This window comes from Nannobrachium achirus (genome assembly GCF_963921795.1).
Source record: "Nannobrachium achirus genome assembly, chromosome: 18".
NCBI classification, from domain to species: Eukaryota; Metazoa; Chordata; class Actinopteri; order Myctophiformes; family Myctophidae; genus Nannobrachium; species Nannobrachium achirus.
The window spans coordinates 40,199,291-40,217,263 of record NC_137825.1 but is presented as its reverse complement, the minus strand read 5'-3'; the positions used below and the strand labels follow the sequence as shown (position 1 = coordinate 40,217,263).

At 43.5% G+C, this 17,973-nt stretch overlaps 1 protein-coding gene across 1 annotated transcript; it reads right to left on the bottom strand.

Moving 5' to 3' along the window:
- Positions 1 to 1,297: 1,297 nt before the first annotated feature.
- On the bottom strand, positions 1,298 to 17,119 carry LOC308303750 (putative JmjC domain-containing histone demethylation protein 2C). The gene is made up of 10 exons (XM_080748245.1): positions 16,909 to 17,119; positions 15,955 to 16,362; positions 15,383 to 15,551; positions 14,483 to 14,573; positions 13,742 to 13,872; positions 13,334 to 13,456; positions 10,292 to 10,431; positions 8,078 to 8,254; positions 6,946 to 7,077; positions 1,298 to 3,837 (listed from the first exon to the last, which is right to left on the bottom strand). The coding sequence occupies exons 2-10, from the start codon at positions 16,339 to 16,341 to the stop codon at positions 3,724 to 3,726; spliced, it is 1,464 nt and encodes a 487-aa protein (XP_080604371.1). The 5' UTR covers positions 16,342 to 16,362; positions 16,909 to 17,119; the 3' UTR covers positions 1,298 to 3,723.
- Positions 17,120 to 17,973: the final 854 nt, after the last annotated feature.

Sequence of the window (17,973 nt, the reverse complement as noted above, 5' to 3'; positions counted from 1 at the left end):
GGGTCAAATCAGCTGATGTTGATTTGGGATGATTCATTTGTGCACAAGCAAATATAGAGATCTGAGACTTTTTTTAAACCACAAAAAAGAAACAAGTGACTTACTGCTAAGTGGGATTCTTCATTGGATAGATCTTGTGTGGTCTATCATGTTCTGCCAATGCATTTATGTATAACTGCTTGCTCTTAAATAATTACTTATTCAGATATGTGGCATATGGCCCATATGCAAGGTGCCTTATTGTACAGTAGTTTATTGCATGAATATGGGTACAGTACGTTTTGGCAAAATAAATGTAAAGTACAGTATACTTCATGACTTGTAGACAATGGGCTAAACATGCAAAAACACTGTAATGGTCCTTTGAGTTCACAATGCCATTCTTGACACTTTTTAAATGATGGCAGTATGATTGGGTAGTATACCAACCCACTCATGTAATGATGCCAACTTGGTTTCTAACAAGATATCCCAATACATAACAGGATAAATTGTGACAAAATGTCTGTCTGATTTAGATGTGATTGAAATGTCAGAGATGGCAGTTCCTCGACTCATTTCCGTAGAAAAGCTTTTCCATTATTTTGGTTTGAAAAGCATGACACCAGGTTAATAAAAAAAGAAGAATAAAGAATGATTACTGACAGCTGTTCATCCAGTTTTTGCATTTTTGTCCAAATATAGGCTATGACAGACAGTGTGTCCTTGTTTACAGTATATACCGTACCAGGGATGTCAAATGATAAAAATGAATTGCTTTTTTTTTTATTTTATAATTTTTATCCCACGATTTTGCAACCCATTTTTCACCCAGTGCCAATTGCCTATGTAATCCTGGGCTCTGCTCTCCCTCTGCCACGCCTGAGGAGACAACGGACTGACCTCATGCTTCCTTCAATGCATGAGTAGTCCAAGTTGTTTCTTTTCACCTGACAGGGGGGATTTCCCCGGGATGGACGTAGCGCGTGGAAGGAACACGTTATTCCAACCAGTTCCTTTCCCCTCCATCAAGCGCCCCGGCTGGCCAGGGGGAGGCATTATTGAGACCAGGATTACTGCATGTTTTTGTGAGGGTATCAACCCTAGGAGACACGGGGAGAACATGCAAACTCCACAAAGAAAGGCCCTATCGCCGACCCCACCTAGGGTGTGGGCGCTGATGACGCGGAGGGAGAGAAAATGAATTGCTTTGATGAATCATGATTGATCACATTTCTTTTCATGTACAGTATGCATTAAAGACAGCAACGAAATCATTTGATAAATCCATTTTAATGGAAAATGTAAAACCCTTCTGAACTTCAATGTACAAAGCATGTAACACTTGCACTTTAAAATTTGAAATTGAAGCAAGCCATGTTTTAAAAAAATACCTCAGTGAATGTATATATGTATATATTTACACATCATAGTTGAGTTTTTCTTTTCTTTTTTTTCATCATTTAACTTCAAAAGTTCACCATAGCAAATCTCAACAAAACAAAACAGAAAAAACAAGACAATTAATTTTTCTTAAATAAATTACATCTTTTTTTGTTGTAAATGTCTCAATTTTACAGTGAATACTTTTAGTTTTTTAATAAAATGCTGAAGTGTGTATAAGCAATGTAGGTATTTTTTAGCTTTTATTCTTTACATAATACAACTTTACAATGTCTTTACAATAGTTTGGCAGTTAATTTTTCAAAAAACAAAATTATGGCATGAGGACTGTGGAGCTCAGCAACAATTCCCAAAGTTACAGGCATTAGCTGGTGTGTGTGTGTGTGTGTGTGTGTGTGTGTGTGTGTGTGTGTGTGTGTGTGTGTGTGTGTGTGTGTGTGTGTGTGTGTGTGTGTGTGTGTGTGTGTGTGCGCGTGCGTGCGCGTATGTGTGTGTCCTCCATCACAGTAGAGCCGTATTACAACTGAAAATCACTTCGCAAAAAAAGAACCTGTACAAGTCACATTTACATGAATGCTTTTTTGTTTTTATATCAAGAACATCGCATCATCATAAAACTATAAAATAAATACAAGATCTTCACAGAGGAGAAACAATGAACCAAAACAATGTTCAGTATGAAAATAATAGAGAAAGAAAAGATTAAGACAAACAAAAGCGCAAAAAAAAAAACACAAGAAAACAGACAAACAGAAACAGACAGATTACCGGAAGGAACAACAAACAAACAAGGGAACAGCAGTGCTGTTTGCTTGCAGATTCAAAAATCTGGTTCAGATTTCTGAATAGATTTTTCAGTTTATTATGTGTGTTTTTTTCTTCTTCTTCTTTTTTCCAAATGTATTTAGTTTTCTTCCCTCGAATGTTTATTTTTAATTTTTTTCCTCTCTTCTTCTTCCTCATGATTTTTAATCATTGTAAAATCACAGTTGTCCTGATGTTGCTTCGCTGCTGGTGATTCTGTGATGATCAGCAAGATCTTCAATAGCCAACGTTTCTCTCTCTCTCTCTCTCTCTCTACGATTCACTGGCACAGACACTGATTTAAATCCAGTTCTACTGATTTGGATGGCTTTGTATATCCGCCAGGCCATCCCGCAGCCCCTCCAGCACCACTCACATTTTGATCTCAAGAGGGAAGCCTTGGTGGTTCAGCAGACCAGGACGGACGTCCTAACCGGTGTTGTCCAGCATGGAACGTCAGGGGCCGCAACGTGCCTGCTGGGAGCTTTATACCGCCCTGCCGTGAAAATAACTTAATTAGCATTGGTTTTCAGAGGACAGCTGAGCTGCCGCTGAAGTTGATCTAAATGCTTGTTTCAGACGCCACTTCCACCCCCGCACCGGGTGGAGGAAAATGGGTGAAGAGTACTGGATGCACACACTGCCGCTTAGCAAGCCAGCGTTCATGTAAATGTAGTGAGTTCAGATAAGGCTTGCGGGCAAACCTGTGCGTGGTTTTGTGTTTCCCATCGTGTTCTTTGTCTCTCTCTACTTTCGGATGAAAGAGAAGTGCCAAACAATGACATGAGATTGAATGTTAATCTAGCACTAAGCCAGGCTACGTGCACACTTAGCCCGCCCGGGCCCGTCCATCGGTACGACTGGCCCGTTCATGGCTCAAGTCTCTATAGTCCACTTGGCACTGAAGGTTTGGGGTTATGGTGATGAACACGAAGGTTAGTGTGTCTGCGTAACTCCAGGCACACGCTGATATCGCCTGCTGGTCACGTGGTGTTGAGTGGCATCCGGTCACGTGACTCTGAATTACTATTATTATTATTATTTTTCATCTTTTTTTCATCTTGTTTGTATATCTTGGATCATGTGACGAGGCCTCTCGGAGGCTCAGGTCATTGGCAGGACGCCACATGTCCACCTCCGTCTCGGTCACACGTGGATGTGTGCATGCACGTAGTCTCTAATCACATGACTGGCATTTGAAGCGGGGGGGAGGGTCACATGGCTAAGTCCCGAGTCACATGACAAAACATCCCCAGGGCGGGTGACAAAGTCGTTGAGTCCCGTGGTCCCGTGACAAGGTGTCCTGGGGGGTGAGGGAGGACTGGACGCTGCGAAGGTCAGGCAATGTGCCAACACTCCCCCCTCCCCATCGTTCTCCTCCTCCCCCCCGCTATGCTCGAGCGATGACCTCATCCGTCACTGACTGACGAGCTGGCCAGGCAGTGACCCTTTATAACTCCTCTTCTGGGGGAGGGGAGGGGAGGGGGGACGACTCCTCCAGAGGAGGAGGATGAGGGAAAGACAGAGGAGGGAGTGTCATGAGTTCTCCTCTCCCTCCTCCTCCTCCTCCTCTTCGTCCTCGGCTGACTCCTCACTCCTCTTCAGGGTGGAGACCGACTCCTTCACACAGTGGTACAGGATGTTCTTCACCTGGGGAGACACAGGAGAGAGAGGGAGAGAGAGAGAGAGAGAGAGAGAGAGAGAGAGACGTTAGCATACGCTGCAGAGAATGTGGTGAAATTTAAGGATATCATCGTTGTCGGGTGGAAACCTTGTACCGGTATGTCCAAAACCGTTCCTTTTGTATTTGTCATTTAAAAAAGTATTTAAACTAGTGAAAACAGCAGATTTATTGTGTGACAGCCTTGTATGATAAAACGCTGATTTACTTTGCGAAAAAATTTACAAATTTGAAAAGTGGAGAAACAAGGTTTCTGCCCGACAGTCACGATATCATACATATCCTGATTCCTCCAACACCATATAATATACTGTATATATATTGTTTTGACATGTTTCTTTTTCTTCCAATTGAGACATTATGCAGTTTCCAGATTCCCATGTATTCCAAAGTCCCTTGTAACTGCTGCGTGATTCTTCAATGTACCTGAGGGTTTTGGATAACGCCCCCGGAGAGCCGCTGTAATCGAAACCGTGCCCCCCCAACCGTGTTTCCTGTTGCTGTCATATACAGCTAGTATGTTATGTAGGCTATACATGTTATAATACTTGCTGGCTATAAAAATACTTGGCTTTATCCAAAGAGTTTATGAATACCTCTTGGAGACGGCCGGGCTGACTGTCTTATGCATCCATTGTTAAAATGAAAATACGCTAAGATGTCTATTTAAATACAATGATTTGATCCTCAGTGATGAAGAGTTCATGTGTAACTCGGTCACACTTGAATTAATCATTAGATTGTGGTTGTCATGTATTCTCTATGATGATCAGTAACATGTGGGTGATACTTACAGTATGTGTATTAAATATGTTTTTGTTTATGCAAGCATTGGGATTGTGACCATATGATCATGGCCATGCATGCTCTTGGACATTTCTCCTTTACATATGATGTTTATTTTTCTTTTGGTCTCACTGCTTAACACACCCAAAATAGCACTGCGTCTTGCGCAGATAATAACCCTCCGATCTTTAGAGGGAATGGCAGCCAATACTCTCATTGGTTTGATTAAAGTAACGCCCAAACACACCCATGACTAATTCAGGTCCTTTTACGCATAGCGCCTTGGCGTAGTGCACAAATTACTGCACTCAAAATAGCAAAATGGCCATTGGTCACACCTCCACGTATTAATTTAAGTCATAAGAGCTGGCTTTATTAAGAGCTTCAACATAGGGTCTGAAATAGAGAAAACGAGAGAGAGAGACAGAGAGAGAAAGAGAGAGAGAAGAGAGAGAAGGGAGGCTGACTCATTCTTTCATAGTCTTCTCTATGGGAGAGCTGACAGCTGAACTGGCGGTCAGGTGCGCGCGCGCGCGCACACACACACACACACGAACGCACGCACGCACGCACGCACGCACGCACGCACGCACGCACGCGCGCGCAAACAAATCACTTCTAACAAGGAGGAAAATAAAAACATCATGAGAAGAGGGAGCGCGAGCAGCTTTTAGTTATTATGAGGGTGAGTAATATGGAACGGTGTGTCCTGGCAACACAAACACATCTGCCTGTCATGTCCTATGGGTCAATGACATGAGTCATATGAAGCCTTTTATCCTCCTTCTTGTGTTTACTTGCCAGTCAGAGAGACCTAGCGGAAACATACGTGTGTGTGTGTGTGTGTGTGTGTGTGTGTGCGTGCGTGCGTGCGTGTGTGTGTGCAACGGTTGTGTTAAAGTGTCCCTGAGCAGAGGCATGGTGTCCCTGCCTGATGGTAGTGAAGGGTACAGAGTGAGTCTGCTAAACACCAAAAGTACGTACGGCTGTATTATAATAAAAGACAGCATCATTGGCCGGTGACAACCACTCATGTTTAGGACATTAAACAAACACCTGGAAGCCAGAAGGGTGCAGGCTTTATTCAATTACGTTTCACCGTGACGTCCGTACAAGGGATGTGAATCTCCATCACTGAGGCAGATTCGTTTGTATCTCGATACATTGCCAGCAATACGATACATTAACGATTCTCTGAAGCTCCGGCTGATACGATGCAATACGATTCACCCTTGTTCACGATGCGATTTGATACGATACGATCAGTGCTTAATTTGTGGCGGAACCTCTCTGATTGGATCCGGCACCTATTTGATTGGATCCGGTGGATCCCTGTCAATCAAAATAGCGCTGTTTGGTTAGATATGTTTTCATCCTTCTAAATAGAGATCTTTTTGCCTTCAGCATTTTCTTTACTTTATATTTTCTTGTTTTTCTTGCAATTTTTCTGATGTGGTCATACTGTAGTTGACAGTGACACACAATAGACAAGCTATATACATACATACATACATGGTGTCATAGAATTTTGTTAATATGCCAGCTATTCAGATTGATCAATCGGAATTGATCACCAGTGTTCTGTTCTGATGTGCCACATGTGCCAACTGTTGCTGCAAATGTTATACTGGGTGCGTTAATATAGATCAAAAAGATAAATAAAAAGGTAAATTTTCGTGCGTGCGACAGTGTATGTGCCCAGCCCATGCACGTGCGCGTGCAGCCCAGGATCCGGCACCTATTCCTTGACAAATTAAGCACTGGATACGATGCAATTGTTTCGAAGTGACGCTGCTCTGGATAGGATAAAATACGACATGAAAAAAACATGTAACCATGGATTTTACAAATGCAGAAACGCAACGAACGATGCATTGCAAATTGAGCCGTTAATTATTATTGTATCCGATGCACACTGACTCAACTGGTGCAGTCTCATGGCGCACGTTTATATCGATTCACCAGTTTGTATGGGTGAATCACTCTTAGTGCATATCGTCGTTGCCGGGTGAAAACCTTGTATGTCCAAAACCGTTCGTTTTGCATTTATCATTTTAAAAATGATTTAAACTAGTGAAAACAGCCGATCTACAAGCACACAACGCCTCGCGGTGCGAGGCGTTGTGTGCTTGCAGATCTGCTGTTTTCACTACTTTTGTGCGACGGCCTTGTGCGATGAAGCAGAGCTTTACTTTGCGAAAGAACGTACACATTTGAAACTTGGAGATACGAGGTTTCCACCCGACAACGACGATATGCTAACAGTACAGTACCGTAGGTGTTTCTATTACCTGTAGTTTATCCTCATAGTTGACCTCCTCTTTAGTGGACCTCAGTTCCAGGGTAAGGTGGAAGGAGTTGGCCACATGCTCCGGAGACACAAAGTCATTGATGACCTGAACACAGCTGTGGAGATTCTGGACCTGAGAGGAAAAAAATAAATAAAAAGAAGAAAAAACGTAATTATACACAGCCTCAAAAAGACATACATTGGGTGCATCTTGGTGGTAGTAGCAAATATTCATTTGTGAATTCATTTTCCCCCATTGACTTGAATGGGAGAGAATTCAAATGGTAAGACGGAATTCATTTGCGAGTGTGACTCGTGTCACGGCCAACCACACTTGCAATTTCCCAGAATTGCCTTTTCTAGTTTTTCGCTCTCAAGAGTTAAATAAATTATTGTTAAACATCTGCATTACTTAATTTGAAAGAGGTCCACACATTAGAATGTAGATGAATTGTTATTCTGATCCACATTTGCCTGTTGTCGCTCCTATGGTACCAACATCCATACAGCATGGAATTGAGGACAAAATCTTAACATTAACAAAATATTGTACGTTTTGGTCCGAGAGGCTAAATCTCATCAAATGGTGGTCCGGTGCTGTACTGCACTGGTTCCCAAACTTTTTTTCTCAGGGCACCCCATAAATATTTGTTTTAATCCGAGGCACCCGTACATTATAATCTTCACTCCCAGCAACTTATATTTATAGCATATCGTCGTTGTTGGGTGGAAACCTTGTATGTCCAAAACCGTTTGTTTTGCATTTATCATCTATAAAATGTACTAAAATAGTGAAAACAGCCAATCTACAAGCACACAATGCCTCGTGATGCGAGGCATTGTGTGCTTGTAGATCGTCTGTTTTCACTAGTTTTGTGCGACAGAGGTTTCTGCCTGACAGTTACGATATTTTAGTGATTATGTTGCGAGGAAAACGTTGACATAATAGCCATTTTGGTTAGAACTGACTGAAAATAACTTTGTACTTTAAGTTTTACATGATACTAAATATTTTTTCAAGTGTCCAGATAAATTCAAAATATTATCAAATGATCTCGCGGCACCCCTGGACTGCCGTCGCGGCCCCCCAGGGTGCCCCGTCACCCACTTTGAAAACCCCTGCTGTACTGTACCTGGTGCATGGCCCCGGCAGGTATGAGCACAGAGTCTCCTAGGAACTGAACCACGGTCCAGCCCTGAATGCCGTGATCCTCCAACAGCCTCTGGCGTTGCTTCCTGCTCAGGTACATGCCCTGCTCCCTGATTGGGTCCTGCTCCGATGACACGTCCAACCCCTGCTCCTTACACAGCTACGAGAGAGATTTGGCAGAGGGAGACATTTTTTGTTAGTTTAATAAAAAGTTCCGTTAAATCATCATGTCTTCCATTTGTACGGCAAGCACAGAAGATATGTACATTGCATAATTTAACCACTTTCAACCTGGCGTCCCCATTTTGGTCATTTTTTATTAATTACAGACGAAAATCTTTGAAACATAGCAGCTCTACAAGCTTGCCATGCAACTCGTAGTGATTTGAGCTTGAAGATTGGCTGTTTTTGCATGACCACATGGTAGACTTAAGTACAAAATAGGGAGTGGTTAACACCAGTGCACTCTCTGCTAATCCACCAGGGGGCAGCCTTGGACAAGTAAACTACCTTTGTATCTTGCATGACACCACTGTAATGACCTGCTGGTAGCATTTCAACAAATAGATTTTGGGTGCTTTCCCAGGGCGCTCCTAGAATACCTGCACCCAACCAAGCTGTGCTCACAACACAATGGAAAATTATAGCGTGCAGGCCAGGGCCTTAATTCAGTCTAATTCAGTCTCTTCCTAAGATCATCGGGAGACTGTATCCTGACTTTGTGCATTTCCTTCCTGTCCGACATTCATTTTGCTACGGGCAATAAACTAAAATGTAATTATTTGTGGATTCTGTATTAGTGATATGTGACCCCACACACATACACCCCCCCCCCTGCTGTAGAATGAGAACAATGACATCATGTCTGGAGGCAGATGAACTCTGGATGAACGAGGACAAAGACAGAGACAGAGTGTGTGTGTGTGTGTGTGTGTGTGTGTGTGTGTGTGTGTGTGTGTGTGTGTGTGTGTGTGTGTGTGTGTGTGAGAGAGAGACTGACAAAGACAAAGAGCGAGTAGACAATCAGTAAAGATAGGGGTGAAGGGAGAGGACAGGCACCCACACACACACACACACACACACACACACACACACACACACACACACACACACACACACACACACACACACACACACACACACACACACACACACACACACACACACACACACACACACACACACACACACACACAGAGCCATTAAGTAAGGGCAGAGCGGAAGGGCAGTCATCTAGTAATTTTGGCTGCTTTCTGACTCACACATTCAAGGTTTATAAGGACAAGAGATGGAGAGAGAGAGATGGGGCCGGGGGGAGGAGAAGAGAAAAACAAAGCGCACAGAGACAGGAACAGTCAGAGACACGTGTCATATAGATGTCAGTGTCCCACTCTGAAAGTATAGGCTCGGTCAAAATTGAAAAACAAAACCAAAGGATGTGTGTTCTCAACTACGGCCTGGTGTCAAATGATAAAACATGACTAGAGTGGAAGGCTACAGTCCCGTCGGGTCTATTCTAAACACAATTACCACTGTCAGGTCTACGAGGGAACTAAATTCACTTAGCTTAACTCCAGGCTCCAAGGTTTAACGGCTCATTAGGCATTTTTTTGTACACAACCGAATCCTGAGATTGTACGGACTCAGGAGTTCTGTTGTGTTCCAGTGACAGCGTGCTGTTATTTCATTGCGTGCCTCCCTATAGGCAAGCTCTGTGGATGCCTGTTCATGCACTCTTAAGCCTCCGCCACACATTGTGAGCTTGTAGATCGCCTATTTTTGCCAAGCGACACCGGCACGCAACAAAATAATAAGTCACAACGTATCATATAAATACACTGGTAACCATAGCTACGGCCTACAGGAATCCCTCTAGTTATGTTTACAACTGGGTGAGGTAAAAGAAGCTCACAAAGCGGTGGTCTCACAAGCTCGTAGGTCTGCTATTTTTGAAAAATGTTAACAAATTGTCTGGAACAAACTTTTTGTCCACGGCCAAATACATATCATGTATGACATGAAAATGTTTTTGAGAACCACAGTAGCAAGATAAGATAAGACCCTTTATTGATCCCGCTGGGGAAATTCAGGTGCCAAAGACAGTACCGCAGTTAAGAACAGATTACAGGAGTTACAGCATGAGGGAGAGACATCACAGTCAAGGCAACATCAAGCTAGCAGAGGACTCAGGGCTGACCTTGTGCAGGAACTCCCTGATGGTCTCCATGTCTTGGCTGAGGTAGATGTTCCACAGCGCCCCCGGTGTCTCGCTGGAGTCCTTCAGACGCTTCTTCACACCTTCATCCAAATCCTCCTCCTCCAAACGCTTCAGTACTCCTGCACGCATGACGAGGGGGGGAGAGAGAGAGAAACTGACATCAACATCGATAGTAAAACCCAACCATAAAGTCAGGAGAGTACAATCGTGTTTTGTTTTTAAAACAATTCTCCCTATTACATGAACATAAGTAAGTCTCATATGCGTGCATGGTACAGGGGTCAGATCTAAGTGACAACAAAAACAATAACGGTGAAAGATATATTTTAGTAACGGTTTTGAGGAATGAAATCCTCGCAAAGTAACAGGGGAGCCACATGTAAAAAGGGCCTGGTATGCTCCTTTAAGGCTGTAGATTATAACTGTGTATGGTTTCAGTTCAACAGAGTACAGACACACGCACAACACTAAACCACAAGTCAGGACACAGACTTTGAACACAGTCCTTTAACTATTCATTAAGATGACATGGGACTGGGTGGGAGAGAGAGAGAGAGAGAGAGAGAGAGAGAGAGAGAGAGAGAGAGAGAGAGAGAGAGAGAGAATGTGTGTATGTGTATGTGTGTATGTGTGCGTGCGTGCGTGCATGCGTGCGTGCGTGCGTGCGTGCGTGCGTGCGTGCGTGCGTGCGTGCGTGCGTGCGTGCGTGGTGTGTTCTGCAGTGGCTGGCTGGCTGGCTGTCTGCCTCGGAATGCTGATACTATTTATAGCATGAAGGGGGGGTGGGGGTGGAGTGGTATAATGGGGGGAGTGGGGAGAGAGAGGGAGGGAGTGAACGAGAAAAGAGGGCTTCGGGGGGGGAGAGGGAAGAAAAAAAGAGAGGGAAAGAGTTCTAGTTTATGTTAGGTATCTAGGGACAGGAAAATGGAATGAGAGAGTAGAGGAGAACTTCGGATAGAGAGAGAGAGGGAAAGAGAGGGTGAGGTTAGCAGAGAAATAGAGACATGTAGGGAGACAGATCACATCGGGAAGGAAGGAAGCAGAGAAAGGGGAGGTATGATAAAGACCGGTGATAAAGATGGAAAGAAGAAAACAGAGTGAAAGGGTGAGAGAGGTTTACATACACACTATACAGTATATGGAAGTCTGTGTGTGTGTGTGTGTGTGTGTGTGTGTGTGTGTGTGTGTGTGTGTGTGTGTGTGTGTGTGTGTGTGTGTGTGTGTGTGTGTGTGTGTGTGTGTGTGTGTTTTAGAAAGGGGTACACATCCATGACTGAAGCAACAACAGAGCCCTATACAAAGCTGCATAGGACTGAAACAACATCTGGTCTATACTATACTCTATACTCTGCCCAAACAGCAGCACACGCATGCACACACGCACGCACGCGCACTCACCCAGAAACCCCAACAGGTTCCTAACAGTTCAACCGTTCTATTCAACCCACAGTAGTTTAGCTGAGCACGCTAGCAATGCACGCTCCATTTACAATGTCAGCATGCAGCAGGAGCCTTACTGTATGCCTTTTCTTTTTCAAAGTTGTATAATTTCCATATGGAACAGCAAAAGTGACCAGGCTTCATTTATTGTGCGTTAACAGAGAGGGTTTAAGAGTAAAGGTAAATTAACGTTGAAAACACACAGGCGCGAAGTTCATTTTCGAGACATACTGTAGTATTATATAAATACACGCCACTTTACTAGAAAGCCACTCTAAATGGCTATTTTGGCCTGGATGTGGTCTGTGAAGTTTTCTCGCCCACATACTGTACAATGGTTCTGTAGGTGGATAATACACAATAATATCCTCAGTATTCACTGAACTACATGAACACAGTGGGTTTTACTGTGTACAAAGAGCAACCACGACCAGCCCGGGGGTTAGCTTTATGTAAGTGCTGTAGATGATTTCCCAAAAAGCTCATGTCACCAATTTACTATATTTTCTTCTTTTTTCTTAACAACCCTTGTATCTCCTGAGAGAAATCTGCTGCTGGAGAACTGAACATCAGGGGCCTGGTTCCAAAACATGACTTCCATTTTATTTTCTCCTCTTCACCTCCCCATCTCTCTCTATCCTGAATCCCAGTCTTTCAATCCCCTGGCTTGCCTCTACTTCCCTACATCTCTCTCCTTGGTCTTTTGGACAACCTTGCTCTCATCTCCACTATGGTCTCTCCCCAATCTTGTGGAAACACCTCTCTTCCATCACCCTGCTCTCTTTTTACCCCTCTTCATTTCTGGATCTTGCCTGCGTTACACTTTCCTCGCCTGCTCTGTTCACCGTTCTCTATAGTAATCATTGCTATAATAGAGAGTTGCACATTTCAGCCAGTCAGGAGACCATTTAGATAATTTATCACTTTCAATTTCACTCGTTTGTCCTGTATATCCTGTTTGAGTTCTCCCTCTTGATTGGATGAAATTGCTATCCTGACCCAAAGAGACAGGGAGACTCCTGTTACTGAACATTATAGCAATGATTACTATCGGAATACAGAGCTAGTTAACAAATATATACTATTCAAGGCTGTACTTTATTGTTACTTTATTGGTACATCTTGTGCATTTATACCAATAAGTTACCACTAAATCCTTCTGTTCCTTGTAAACAAGAGGAAAACATTAGACACCCGACACTCTCTCTCTCTCTCTCTCTCTCTCTACCACTGCTGTCTGTCTTCCATCGCTGTCTGTTCTTACTAGCCTGGGATGAGATCCAATTGCCTTTTGCCACTCAGGCGTACCTCGAGATGCCAAGAGATGATGTCACACATCTTTCTCTCAATCTTCTTTCGCCTCCATCCATCCAGCAATCTATCCATCCATTACTTCCTCCCATCTGCTTCTTCCCACTTACCCGCTACACCCACTGACTCCCCGAAAGCTTCTCAAGAACACGTGCACGAGCCCACACACAAGCACGCACACACACATGAACACACACCCAGGCACAGATTCATCCCCACCCCATCCTCTTTGGATGGCACACTGAGGATGTAACTCCAGTGAAGTCTTACCAGTCTTGGAGAGAACGCCGTTGCCTTTGGCCACGCCGACGTAGACCAGGACCGAGACGATGTCCGACACCTCCACATGGAGGTTGGCCGTCCCGAAGTCCTGGTCCTGAGACGCTGCTACACCTGCAGCAATAGACATGAGAAAGTCAATTAATGATGAAGAAACATAATCGATAATCGATCAAATGAACACATTTTTGGGGAGAAAACATATTATTTGAGTGACACGGTTGTATGACGTAGTATAAAAAACAGACTGGATTTAGTCGTGATTCTCCGTTATTCGAATAAAATACATTATTCGAAAAATAATCACAAAGAAAACTAAAAAAAAAGCTAATATTGTGAACGGACCAAAACACTGCATCCAAACACTGCGCAGTGGTAGGGTTTTTTATAAAGCCTTACCGTAGGCACAGCAGAGTCTTGGTCCGAGGTCGGGCCTGACAAAGAAGGAGGGCAGGTGGGAGGCCAGGTTGAGGTTCCCCTCTGGGTCAGAGTACTCTGGGAGAGGCAGGTTCCTCATCAGGTCGTCGTACCTGTGGACGGAAGGACATCAGCTATTGGACTGGCAGAGAGCTCAGCACAGGACACTGAACGGACTGTGTGTTTGTGTGAGTGTGTGTGGTGCGTGTGTGCGCCTGTTAGGGCATTCACGAATAGTGATCTTTAGTATTCGAATTATTCGGCCTGAAAGTATTCGAATAGTCGAATATTCGACAGGACTGGCCAAACTGTCAAATATTAAGTAAGCAAGAGGCGGACATTGTGAAAATAGCCGATCTACATGCTCACAACGCCTCGCGTTGCGAGGCGTTGTGAGCATGTAGATCGGCTATTTTCACAATATTTATCTGCGGAACCGAGTCACATTAAATGTAATACCTACAATGCTTGTCAGGGTGGGGGTCCCCAGTTCAAATATGTTTATTTTGGGGGTCACGGCCTAAAAAGGTTTGAGAACCCCTGGTATTAACAAATTCATCCACCAGGGGCATTGACAACTCATTCTTATGACTTCCTATCTAGCCAAGCTTTATAAACTATATATTATTTAAAGAGAAAACAATAAAAAAATATTCGAATATTTGGTGAATGCCCTAGTATGTGTGCATGTCCGTGTGAATGTGCATGCGCGTGTGTTCACACCTAGAGGGCATGAGGGCCATGAACTCCTCTCCTGAAGGCCAGTCTTTCAGCCTGTAAACCATAGGCTCTCCATCCTTAGACTTGGGCCGCTCTGGAGAAGAAAAGGAACAATCACTATTTAAACTACATTCACCATCAATAACATCATCAGTATCAACACCAGTCAATATAGATGATTACGTTACATATATAAGGACATACTGTAAAGCATCTACAGGTACCACAGGTATTTATGGAAAAGTTCATTACATTATTGACTAGAAACGCTTTTAGTATGGAAGTTTGAAAAGAAGTAAAAATAACATCAGCTCCATACACAATAAAACACTTAATGTCAATTCAACTCAGAAGAGTGTATAAATGCCACAGTACATTCTTGTGAGTTAAATGAACCCTGAGGACTTTACAGCGTAGTACAGTGGTTCTCAAACCAGGGGGGTCTCTCATTCAACAGTGAACAAACCAACATAAAGTATAAAGTGACAATTTACCATCTTTAATGCCTCTAAAATAAAATAAATAAGACAAAAGTAATCAACAAATCAAACATTGGTCAAATTGTCAAATATAGTATTTAGTCTCTACGAAAGCAATCTGGCTAGCATAGTCAAGGAAAAGTTTGGTCGCTCTTTTCACTTTTTTGCAGCAATGCAGAAGTCTGTAATCGAGAGACTACTACGAAAGAGACTAAATTGTGAAAATAGTAGCTAATTTCACAATATTTATCTGCCAAACAAAAGGTAAAGCCTCAACTCCTACAATTCCAAGTGCTTGTCAAGGTGGGGGGTCCTAAAATGATTATTTTGGGGGATCACAGCCGGAAAACTATGAGAACCACTGGTGTATAAGGAAGGAGGGAAGTATTCACTGCACATTGAGCAGCAGTGTCTATGGACTCACTGGTGATGTCCTCGAAGCCATCCCAGAACTCCTTGATCCCAGAGTTGGAGACCAGCTGATCCTTGCAGTTGAGGAGGTCTCCTTGGTGGTCCGCAAACTCTTGGTTGAAAGACTCGGCTTTCCACAGGCTGGGATTCAAACGCTTGTGCACCCCTGACACCAACACAGGCTGCATACAGGGAGGGAGGGAGAGAGAGAGAGAGAGAGAGAGAGAGAGAGAGAAACTGGCATCAACACCAATAGTAAAACCCAACCATAAAGTCTTATTCTATGAATGGAATTCATACAAATTAAATCAAGTAAAGTTATTATAGTTTTGAATGTTTTGTTTTAATTTTTATTTCGTTTTGACTTGTTTTCAATTATAATTTTTAAGCAGTTTTACTATTAGTTTTTAGGTTTTGAAAAGGCTTAGTTTTGGTTTAGTTTTGATTAGTTCTAGTATTACTTTTAGTTTAAAAACAAAGGACATTTTTCCAAATCTCGTTTTAATTATTTCGTTAAAGCTTCAGTTAACTATGCTAAACCTGACAAAGGGTTAGCATTATGTGATGCATTTCTCCCATACATACCTGTCCCTGTCTCCAACATTCTCGGAACAGCTTCCAGTTGTTGCGGTTGCGGTGGTCTTTCAGCCACAGCAGCCTCTTCTCGTACAGCCAACAGTGGGGGATGTCGGGGTACTGGTTGGTCGAGTCTTCGGGAGTCGTTGTCGTCGGCGCAGCGGCGGGTGCGACCGGCGTCACTTTCTTCCGGTCGGGTTTGGCGTCTTCGGCGAGGACGGCGGTGGCGGGGGCGGGTTTATTGTTGCTTCCGCTGTTGTTGTTGTTGTTGGTGGTGGTGACGACGGGGGGGAGGGGCTCATGTTTAATGGACAGCTTGGCGTTGGCGTTCTGGCGGCTGGCAGGGATCTTGTTCTCCACCACCGAGGCAATGATGTCGTCCAGGATGTTGGGCATGGTCCGCCCGCCTTTACCAGTCTGAGGGGAACGGAGGGAGGGAAGAGAAGAGAGAGAGAGAGAAAGATAGAGGAAATAAGACTTCACCACCTTCTTTTTGGACTGTTCCTACCAAAACTGTTGCATATCGTCGTTGTCGGGTGGAAACCTTGTATGTCCAAAACTGCTCGTGAAAAAATAGTGAAAATAGGCGATTTACAAGCACACAACGCCTTGTGTTGTGCAAGGCGTTGCATGCTTGTAGATCTGCCAATTTCACTAGTCTTGTATGATTAAGCGGGGCTTTACTTTATGAAAAAACGTACAAATTTGAAACTTACGAGGTTTCTGCAGGACAGTGACGATAAGGTACTGTGGTAGCGACTGATAAATGCGGATAAGTGTATAATAGCATTATTATCTTAATCGTATTAGACTACTGACTCTTTTTTTGCTCTTGTTTTTCTCCCTTTCTCTCTCAGATTTTCTTTAATATTATATTATTATCATCCACGCTGCTACACTGTCAAACCACAACAGACAATGAACACGTGTGTGTGCGTGCATGTGTGTATGTACATTATGTACCTGGGAAGCAGTGGAGTAAACGGGTGCGAAGGCGATCCCCGCGTCCGTAGAGCCCAGCCTCAGCTTCCCTGCCGTGGTGGTGAGCAGATCCCGCAGCGTGGAGCCCTGCTCCGTGCTGTTGGCCACCAGCGATGACGTCTTGCACTGCTGGAGGACCTCCAGGCTCACCACCCGCCTTCTCCTCCTTCACCCCTTTACACAGCACCACCGACTCCTTGTTCTCTGTTTGGAGAAGAGAGGAGAGGAGAGGAGAAAATAATAGTTTCAGACCTGGTTGTTACAGACAGACGGTTTGTGACTTGCTTAATGCCGTGCTCATCTTGTATGTGAAAACGTCCCTCTGGGATCTTTGAAGATTTCGATCAGACACACACGCAGAAAAACACTCTCGCTCTGCATCACATACGCACACATTCCTCCCTCAAGGACAGAGATTAACAGCAACCACCTGCCAAAGAACATGAAACTTTTGGCAGTAGATAATAAATTGTGGTTGTTTGTTTGCGAAATTCACAGTTCAGTTCGATACAGACCTGTTCATGTGGATTTTAAATACAGCAATATGATATTTATTTTCTCGACACTTTCTGGACACATTATTCCATAGAGGCTTCTTACGAGCAGCATATAACCCAAAATAGCAGTGCCTTATAAAATGTAACATAAAACAATAAAATATACACAGTATGGTTGACAAGCGTGGTCTCATATAATTGCTGCAGGGATTTCTTTCGCTCCAGTTTCAATCAGATGGGAAAGGCTGCTTAAAGGCTGCACTGAATTATGCCTAATTGCTGCATGTGTGTTGCTTTGCGTTTTCATCAAGCTCCCCCAAGTGAAACATCTCGACACACTGTTTACTGGTTTCAATTTTTTACTTTTCCTTTTAATAATTGGTCATTAACCACTAGTCTTAGTGAAACAGTCTTGAGTTGTTTCCATCTGCACCAAATATCTTTGACAAAAATAGCACTAAACGCGTCGCAATCTGTTCTTTTTGACAAATGTCCCCCCCAGAATATTCAAGTCTCAAGTGGTTAATCGTAAATGGGGCAATAGTCCTGA

Bases quoted from the DNA above. Each gene is read 5' to 3' on its own strand.
- LOC308303750 (XM_080748245.1), bottom strand. From the start codon at position 16,341: ATGCCCAACATCCTGGACGACATCATTGCCTCGGTGGTGGAGAACAAG. The intron at 13,873-14,482 runs GTGTGAACACAC...TTCCGTCCACAG, and splicing joins ATGGCCCTCATGCCCTCTAG to GTACGACGACCTGATGAGGA. The intron at 10,432-13,333 runs GTAAGACTTCAC...TCATGCGTGCAG, and splicing joins CGGCGTTCTCTCCAAGACTG to GAGTACTGAAGCGTTTGGAG.